General features: G+C 43.5%; 1 protein-coding gene across 1 annotated transcript; it reads left to right on the top strand.

The window, feature by feature from the left end:
* Positions 1-9837: 9837 nt before the first annotated feature.
* On the top strand, positions 9838-10146 carry LOC308630521 (developmental pluripotency-associated 5 protein-like; the record flags this gene model as incomplete). The annotated part of the gene is made up of 1 exon (XM_081260624.1): positions 9838-10146. One exon carries the CDS (start codon positions 9838-9840, stop codon positions 10144-10146), a length of 309 nt encoding a protein of 102 aa, XP_081116750.1.

Genomic DNA, 10146 nt, shown 5'->3' with positions numbered 1-10146 from the left:
ACTTTCAAGTTATATACATAGTTTTTCAAAATATTCCCTGATGATCCTTTCATTTCAGTGGCATCAGTTGTAATGTCTCTTTTTTACCTCTAATTTTATTTATTTCAGTCATTCTCCTTCTTTTGATCAGTTTAGCTAAATACCCTCAGTTGTGTTTATCTATTTAAAGAATCATGTCTTTGTTTAATTGATAAAGGGAACAATAAAAGCAAAAGTTGTAATTATAACAAATTTATATGCACAAAACATTGGAGCATCCAAATTTATAGAACCAATTCTATTATACATAAAGGGAGGGATTGGGCCCAATACAATAAGAGTAAGTGTCTTTAATATTTTAATACTGCATCCTCATCATTTTACAACCTGTTCTTCCCAACTAGTTTGTAATCTGACCTGAACTCCAAAGCTGCTTCACCCACATCACTCCCTCTCAGCTCTGAAGAAGCCAGAATAATCATCGCCTCTTTTTCTTACAACAATGAGACCAGAAATAGATAGACAGTCAATATAGATAGGTAAATCAAGTCAGGTTGGACCAGGGATGCCAGTTTTGGGTGAGTCCAAGAAGCTGAGGACCATTACCTGAGGGATTAAAATTCCTTCAGAGTTCTTCCTCTACCCTATCAAAGATTTGAAAGGGACACATAAGACAAGTGGGGAATGATGAACCCAGCCTAATTCCATTTTAAGATTAGGAGACATCACAAAGTCATAAAAAGTTAATTTCTGTTTTACTATAAATTACTGCAATTTCTAAACTTGCTTAGAATGCCTGCCTGTACCTTGAACTCACCCATGTCTCACTTTCCCTGACCAAATAAAAACCCTCTCTGAAACCTTAGTGGTGCCTCATAAATTCTGGTGTTGGGATCTAAATTTACTCCCTAACTTGAAATGTTGAACTATTTGTAACATTAACCTACTATCTGCCTTTGTATTATGCTTGTCAAAATTCTGTTATCTGTAAGTTCTCAAGACACCCCCTTTTGCAACTTTTTGTGCTATAAAACCATGCTCCTATGAGCGTGGGTACTGTCCTCTAACCCATGGATTTCAGAAGAGACAGTCCTGGCTGGCTGGAATTACAAGCTTGTTTTAATTTGATTTAAAATTGGAGTCAGTGGTCTTTTCTTTGCATTGTGGTGGTTTAACAGTAGGAGTCCCCTTTGCTAACAAAGCAACAAAACCTTTTTTCTTTTTTCTCAAAATGGCTTCTTCCTTATTAGATTGGCATTGGGGACAAAGACTAAGCTTTTGTTAACAAATGGGTGACCCATATGGGACCTGAGAGCAGCCTCTGCTCTGATTTTCTTGGGCAGTATTTACACTCCAAGAAACCTCACTTTCAGGCTGAAGATGTGAGGTCACTTGTGAACTTGCTGAGAGCCCAGGAGAGTTATGAGATGGGTGAAAGGAGCTATTTGTGTGAGTAAAGGGAGGGACTGAGGCACTATCCCAGAGCTTCTTAACCCACTTTTTCTTCAGGGAACTCCCACTTTGTCTCCCTGAACTGTATGCATTGCTCAATCTTGGTCTACTTTGAGAAAAAGAAAACTGAACTCACAAATTCATGACACCTTGGCCATCTGGTAACCTCCCATGATGTACACACACCAAGACCTTTGACTCTACATATTTTGTTCCTCTTTGTGGGGACATACATGGTGCTACTAGTGTAGAAATCAGTTAAGCAGAAGATTAACACTTGGGGGAATTTATCCCAATCTGGACTTTGTATTTTGAAAGTTTCCATCTGTTGGCCGTGGATTTGGGAATCCTCTCTGTCTCTTTGTTTGTTATCCATTACTGTAGTAGGGACAAATGAGGCAAGGCACTGAAGATAGCAGGAAACAGTTTTATTTGGCTGCAGCCAGGTTCAGAGGGTACAGCCTTTGCTGTAATCAATCAATCCCCTGAACTCTGAATACATCTAATTTCAGAGTTTTATACCCAGCATGTTAAGGGAGGGGCTCAGAAGTTCACAGTCTGCAGAAGTTTATACAAAATCAGCTTTTTCTTTCACTGTTTTGGGAAAGTTAATACTTCAAGGACAACACCTGAGAAGGGGAGAGTTTCTTCTTTCTTCCCCTACCAGCTGTTACCATGGAGCCCAATTGGTATCTTCTCTTATCTTAAAAAATGTAGACATCTCTGTGAAGCCCAGCTCAAGGCCAGAAGCCTCATTAGCACATTTCTACAAATTACTATACTGGATACATTTGTGAAAAATTATTAAGGGGTGCCCAGCACCTGGAGTGCTGGTATCTTCCTGGCCAGTGGCCAAGCAAAACAGGGCAATAGGAAAATAGAAAATTTATCCATATTGAAATTTTTCTCAGAGACTCTTTGGCTGATAGTCCCAAAATCAGCCATGGTGAGAATTCCTGGAGAAGCCCAGTTAAGACTTTTTCTGTGGAGAGAGGATGCCACTTCATTACTAGGCCTTTAAGATGTGGCAATACTGTATTGATCCTATAGGTAGTTTCTTGGGGAAGATCTTGGCTGAAAGGGCCACCAATATGCCTATCAAACAAAAACATGATGTTTATTGTTGTAACAATCTGATCTTTGAATAGTTTTCTGAATTATTGCATAATCTTGCAGTTGGAGTTGGCCTGTCAAAGGTAAAGTAAGTTAAAGAAATTCTGTAGGTACAAGCATTTATGCAATTTCATGAAAAAGACTCTGAACCATCTGAAAATAAGTTCAGGGCACAAAAAGACACTGCCTCTAACACATATCTATAGCAGGACATGAGAAGAAAGGGTTTAAAAATTTAAATCCTGTTAATTCTGGCAGTCCCAACACTGTTTCCCAACTTGGCCCCAGGCAGCTACAAATTATCCTGCTGTGGGTCAGAGACACTACCTGAGCTGAGAAAACAAAATCCCAGTAAAACTGCCTGGGATATGGAGAAATGGGCGAAGAGGACTTGGCTTCTTCCCTGCTTTTCAGCCCCTTTTGTGCCCATGGGAATAAAACTGAAGTTTGACAATAGAACTCAGTTCACCACTTATGTTGGTGGCTGTTGTCTATGTGGACTGAGGGCCTTGCTGATTCCTTTCTCACAGGTTCAATGAACAAAAGCCATGGATGGTGGCAGAGAAAAAAGAAAGAAAGAAAAAGTAGGATTTGTTTGAATAAAAAAAGATAGTGTCTTCATGGTGCAAGGAGGAACCTGACAGAGGATTTATTCCTCTTGGGTGTGCTATTCTGGCAACTTATGTCTTCTGGATAAAAGCATTGATCAGAGTTTATATTAAATACATATTTTTTTAGAGGAGAAAAAGTTTATTTTGGCTTATGATTTAAGAGGTTCAGACCATGGTCAGCAGGCTCCATTGCTCAGGGCTTAAGGTAAGGTAGAACATCACAGCAGAAGGGCACAGGGGAGGAAAATTCCTCAGCTCAAGGCCCAGGGTGGCCAGGAAACAGAGAGAAAGAGGGAGGAGCCAGGGACAAAAATGTATAATCCTCAAACCACATCCTTAGTAACCTACCTCCTCTAGCCACACCACACCTGCCTTCAGCTAACCAGTAACTGAAGTTACGTAGTAAAAAGAAGAATTTTCAAATTAGTAATCCATCAAATTAATTAACCCACGGATTATGTGACAGTTCTTAAAATCTAATCATTTCAACTCCTGTATTAACATACGAGTTTGGGGGATAGCTCATCCAAACCACAACATTCCACCTTTGGGTTCCCAAAACTCATGTCCATTTCATAATGCAAAATGCATGTGGTCCATTTCCAAGAGTCCCCATAATCTTAACAGCTCCAGTTTTGCCCAAAAGTCCAAGTCCAAAGTCTCATCTGAGGCTCAAGGCAAACTTTTGATTATAAGCCCCTGTAAAGATAAAAGGCAAGTCGCATATATCTAATATATATGCATATATATATATATATATATATATATATATATATATATATAGGCACACAGTAAGCATTCCCATTCCAAAAGGAAGAAATGGGGGCATAGAAAAAAGTGATGGGCCCAACACAAGACCAAAATCCAGCTAGGCAAACAAGTCCTGTAGCTCCATGTTCTGTATTCAGTGCGCATAAGGGCAAAATATAATCTTCAAAGGGCTTGTGCAGCTCCACCCCTATGGCCTTGCCAGTTGCAGTCCAAATGGCCTTTCTCTTAAGCTGGCTCTGTCCACAGCCAGCCTCTTTCCCCAGCAGATGTTCCATGTTGTTGACATCTCTTAATCCAGAGTGTTTGCAGTGCATCTTTGGCTTCCTTCTCAGAGCCTTGTGCATTGATCTTTCAGGGGCTGCCTGCAGGGATTCTGACCTGCTGCACTTTCCCTGGCCTCCCAGGCCTTTCTCTGAAATTTCGGTGTAAACTTCCAATACCCCTTAATTCCAGCGTCCTGCATCCATGCAGAACTAGCACCATGTGAATGATGCTGAGGTCTGAAATCAGCTCAAGTTGTAGCCTGGCCCCCTTAGACCATTACTGCAGTGACCTCTGAATGCCTGGAAAATCAAACACAGTGAAATGAATCCTGGGGAAACTTCTTTCTAGGCAACCCTATGCAAGCATAGGTCCAAGGTCTCTCAGACAAGTTTTCACTTCTACACCCTTAAGCCTGCAATAGGTGTGGTTTTGCTGACTCCTGAGATGCCCTCAGGGTATCTTTCCTTTGTCTCAGCAAAGTACTTAACTTCTCTTTATTGATGACCATCTTTACAGTAAATTCCTTGGCCCCAATTTTATCTAGATTCTTTGACCAACAAAGTTTTTCAAGTCTCTCTGCTTCCAGTTCTCACAGTAAATCTAGCTAAAGTCTGCCAGCAACACCCAGGCCACCCAGGCCTGAATGCTGTGCTTCCTTGAAATTTCTTCCACCAAATTATTAGTCCCTTACCTTTAAATTCACCTTCACAGAAAGTGTAAGGACATGGGCAAAATGTAGACAACTTCTTTGCTAGAATGTAACATGAATATTCTGTAGTCTGATTCCGATTCCCAATAGAGTCCCCATTCCCCTCTGAAAACTCATGAGTACAGTCTTTTTTTTTTTTTTTTTTTTTTTTTTTTTTTTTTTTTTTTAGAGAGAGTGAGAGAGGAGAGAGAGGGAGAGAGAGAATTTTTTTAATTTTTTTTTTTTTTTAGTTCTCGGCGGACACAACATCTTTGTTGGTATGTGGTGCTGAGGATGGAACCCGGGCCGCACGCACACCAGGCGAGTGCGCTACCGCTTGAGCCACATCCCCAGCCCCCTGTCTTTTTATTTTCTAGGTGCAGTTATTTGTTCTGCCAGACTCCCTAGGCCTTTAGTTTGATGATATATTGTTATAATAAGAGTTGTTCTGCCCCAGTGATGAATCAGATCCAGTAAGATCTTTAAAGGAGAGTCTATTCCTGTTCCCAAGGAACAGGACAATGCTGGAACCTACTTCCACAACCTTTGTGGACAGAATCCTCTACCCTCATGGTCAGAAGGGACTAGAAGGTAGGGTAGAGGCCCATTTTTCTTTTGCTCTTTTTCTATATCCCAGGAAATTTTTTTTTCCTGGGATTTTTTTTTTCTCCAGTTAAGAGCTAGTGTAAGGGGCTGTCAGGCCGCGGCGCGCAGAGGACCGGGTGGGAGGGCCGGTAGGACTGAGGCGGGGTGGCGGGCACGCAGCTCCGCGGGAGGCAGGCGCCCAGAGGCCCGCGCGAACAGGGCGCCGTCCCAAGGCAATGCTGCCCGGCCTCGGTCCTGGGCTGTCCGCGCTCCCCATGAAAAACCAGCTCCAAGGCCCCCCAGCGCGGGTGCACAGGTCGACTTAGAGGGAGGAGGCGGCGGCGTCTGGGGGCACCCGGGCGGGGTCGGAGCCGGGTGCGGGGTCTGGGTCCAGCACAGGCACCGCGACAGGCGAGGAGACGGGAGCGGGGCCATGCCCTGCAAGAGCGCCGAGTGGCTGCAGGAGGAGGTGGAGGCGAGCGGAGGCGAGTCCCTTCTGTTTCGGGATTGCCGACCCCAAGAGCTCTTGAGTCGTCGCACATTGAGAAGGCCCTCAACCTGGCCATCCCGGGCCTCATGCTGCGCCGCCTGCGCAAGGGCAATCTGCCCGGCAATCTGCCCATTCGCTCCATCATCCCCAACCACAACAAGGAGCGCTTTGCCACGCGTTGCAAAGTGGCCACTGTGCTGCTCTACAAGGAGGCCACAGCCGAGTGGCAACCCTGAGCCCAGTGCTCCCGCCTCCGTGCTCGGACTGCTCCTGCAGAAGCTATGCGACGACGGCTGCCAGGCCTACTACCTCCAAGGTGGTTTCAACAAGTTCCAGACAGAGTACTCGGATCATTGTGAGACCAATGTGGACAGCTCGTCCTCGCTCAGCGGGCCTGGGAGGTGGGGGGCTGCGCATTAGCTCTGACTGCTCGGATGGAGAGTCAGACCAAGAACTGCGCAGCAGGGCCACCGAATCGGATGGCAGCCCTGTGCCAGCCAGCCAGCCAGCCTTACCCGTTCACATCCTGAACCAGCAACCGGGCTTTGTTTATATTGCAAATAAATACTTTTTCTTAAAAAAAAAAAAAAAAAGAGCTTGTGTACTTGACCACAGTGAGATGATCTGGAAATGCCTGGGGCCAGGCTGAGAAACAGTGCTTTGAGTGCCTGCACTGGACTTAAAAGATTAAAATTTTTTTTAACCCTTTCTTCTGGCTTTTGCTACCTTACACACCTAAAGGCAGTGCCTTTTGGTACCTTCAACTTCCTGGCAGTTCAGCTCCCTTATCATGCAACTGCATAAATGAATGTGCATACAGAATCTCTTTCATATACTTTACCCCTGAAAGACCAACTTCAACATCAAGATTATATAATAATCCAGAAAAACAATTCAAATGCCAGATTGTGTTATAAACCATCTTTCTCAGCTTGTTTCAATTTAGCATCATCCAGTTACAGCAATCATTATCTTAATAATTATACACAGCTTAACTTAATTATCATCATCTTAATGGCTTGCTGGCATTACTTCTCAACCACTCCTGGCAAAATGCCAGGCACCATCTTGACCTGGTTGTGGCTCTCAACAGTAGAGCACTTGCCTTGAGCATCTGAGGTACTGGGTTCCATCCTCAGCACCACAAAATAAATAAATAAAGATATTGTACCAACTACAACTAAAAATATGTTTAAAACAGAGGGGGACCGGGGGAGGGAGAGGGAGACAGACTACCAGTAAGATCAATTCAGCATGCCCCATGTCTTAAAGGACCAGTAACAGTTTAAAAAAAAAAAAAGATGAGAGGATCAGAGGATCACTGAAACCACAGCTGAGAGATGGGAATTTAAAACAGACAGACATGCACATACAAATATTTTCCATATACTTTATCTTTGATAGAACAACTACAAATGCAAGATTGTATAATAATCCAAAATGCTATTTAAAAGGCAGATGGTTACAATAAAAGATTATTTTAGGCTTATACCTATAGGTGGCTCTTCAATTCACTTTACTTCTGACAGACCAATTCCAATTGCAAGATTGTACAAAAAAGAAACACAGAGAAAGACAACTGGAGAGGAGCCCCCAAAACCATGGCCCATGGCCAACAGACAGAAAACTCTAAATTGACTAGCTAATATCTTTTGCAACAGATTACCTATAGGATCAATGCAGTATTAGCCATGTCTTAAAATGGGTAATAACTGACACAAACAAAACAAAAACAGACAACCATAGTAAATTCCCAAACCCATGGCCAATGAACAGATGAGAACCTAGAACAGATCAAAAAGATCCCTAGGTTCTCGGTCCCACTTAACCATGACTCCTACACCAGTGGGGCCACAGATGGACCCATAAAGAGGGACCAGATGCTTCCATGAAGAGGAACCAGATGTTTCCATGAAGAGGAACCAGATGTGTGGAATCAATTGTCTTGGCATGCACACCAGGGGACTTACAAATGGCCAAGGGTGTCCTGACTTTACTGAGTTGTTTCCTTTTTCTCAAAGTGGGCTATGATAGAACAACATGTACCATTCAGAGAGAGACAGCAGGAGTTCCCTAAAGCAAAAAGAGCTTCCATACCTGCTTGGATGGTCCCTCAGTCCCTCCCTTTACTCACCGGAATATCTCTACTGGTTCAACTCGGCAAACTCACTCATCTTCTAACTCTCCAACAGTTGGCTCTCAAGTTCACCAGCACCTTGCATCCTCAGCATTGAAGTGGGTTCCTTGGAAACCCAAGCCTACCCAAGAAAGCTGGAATGGGGCTGTTCTTGGGTCCCATCCAGGTCCCCAAATGTGTTGCCAAAGCTCAGTCTTTATTTCTGATACCAATTCAATAATAAAGACATGGTCTTGAGAAAAAGGAAAAAGAAGGTTTATTGCCTTGCTAGCAAAGGAGAAATCCAGGGGACTCCTATCCCAAAGGCTGTAATTCTGCCCATCAGCTGGAACAGGGGACTTTTATAGAGGTGATGCAAAGGCTACCTTCCACATATTCTCAGGAGGAGTTGTGATTCACTTGTTAATTTGGGAGTTAGTCATTTCTAAGATCTTTTGGTACCATCCCCAAAGTCTGGATTACTTCATTCTTATTACGGGTGTGTACTCAAGGAGAGATAAATCTGCCAAAAATGGGAGAGAAAGGTAATCCTGTTTCTCTTGGGTTTGGGGGTGGGGGAGGGAGATTAGGGAGGAGCAGGGGGAGATTAAGAGAAAGAAACATGTCCATTTTAAAAACAGGTTGCAGTGGCAGAGTAGCAAGGATAGAGTCACAGCATAAAGTAGACCACTGCTAGGTGGTTTATTTTTTTGTCTCATATTAGCAGGGACTCTGATCAATGCCCCTACCCAGAAATCATATAAGTCCCCAGATAGATGCATCCAAGTAAAAAAAATACACACACACACACACACACACACACACACACACACAAAAACAGTTTCCCTCTTCCCCTGGCATTACAGAAACTCCATCTTTCTTCCTCTCATGTAAAGAAATCTTACTCTTTTTATATTTTCCCTTTGCCACCATGCATGGATTTCAGTTTCTGATCCCATGAGTCAAGAACTCAGAAAAAAAATCAGTGATGCCTGCAGCCTCCAGAAGAAGTACCAAACAACTTCATTCTTAAACATGAGTCTCATTCCCATGGGCCTAAATGGGCCAGAAGGCAGGGCTGAGGCAAGTTCCTCTTGGTCCATTTTTTTTTTTAATAGCCCAAGCAGCTTTCCTGGGACTTTTTCCTTCAGCCTAGGACTGGTGTCCTTGACTCATAGTGGATGATTTACAATTGTCTGGGACAGAACTTAGAAGCAGTGCCTTTTTGCACCATTAACTCCATTTATACCTGTTCAGACTCCTTATTATGAAACTGAATAAATGTCTGTATATACAGAATTCTTTCAGTATTTTACCTCTGACAGACCTACTCCAACTGCAAGATTGCACAATAATTCAGAGAGTCATTCAAAGCCTAGATTGTGTTATAGTAAAATATCATCTTTTTCTTAGACAGGTTTATCTAAGTGTCCTTTTCAGTCAGCATCTTTCCCAATGCAGTATTGCCCATGTTTTAAAGTGTAACCGATGTGATTCTGCAATCTGCATTTGGGGTAAAATTGGGGGTTCATAACCCACTTCAATCTAATGTATGAAATATGATATGTCAAGAGCTTTGTAATGTTGTGAACAACCAATAAAAAATTTAAAAAAAAATTAAAATTAAAAAAAAAAAAAAAAGACTAGCAAAAGAAGGGTGGGATTGGACCGCAGGCCGGGGGCGGGGCCGCCCACCTGCGGGCGCCTCCGCTCTGGGCAGCACTGTTAGAACTCATCTCCGCTGGAGAGTGATTTTTAAGGACTCAAGATGGGTGCGCTCGCGGAACGTAGAGATATCCCACCATGGGTGAAAGTTCCCAAAGACCTGAAAGACCCAGAGGTGTTCCAGGTCCCGACGCGACTGCTGGAAGCCCTGTTCGGCCCGTGCGGATGTCGGATCCCTTACATGGAGCAGGTGAGCAAGGCCATGCTCGAGCTGAAGACTCTGGAATCTTCAGAATTCACCGAGATCGTGGTTTATGGCTCCTACTTGTCGAAGCTCCCGACCAGATGGATGCTTCAGTCCTTGGCTGAGTGGCACCGCCAGCGACAGGAGCGAGGAATGCTCTGGAACTAA

Source organism: Spermophilus citellus (assembly GCF_964194105.1).
Source record: "Spermophilus citellus genome assembly, chromosome: 11".
Taxonomy (NCBI): Eukaryota; Metazoa; Chordata; class Mammalia; order Rodentia; family Sciuridae; genus Spermophilus; species Spermophilus citellus.
Note: the sequence above shows the minus strand (reverse complement) of the source record. Positions and strands in the feature narration are given on the sequence as shown.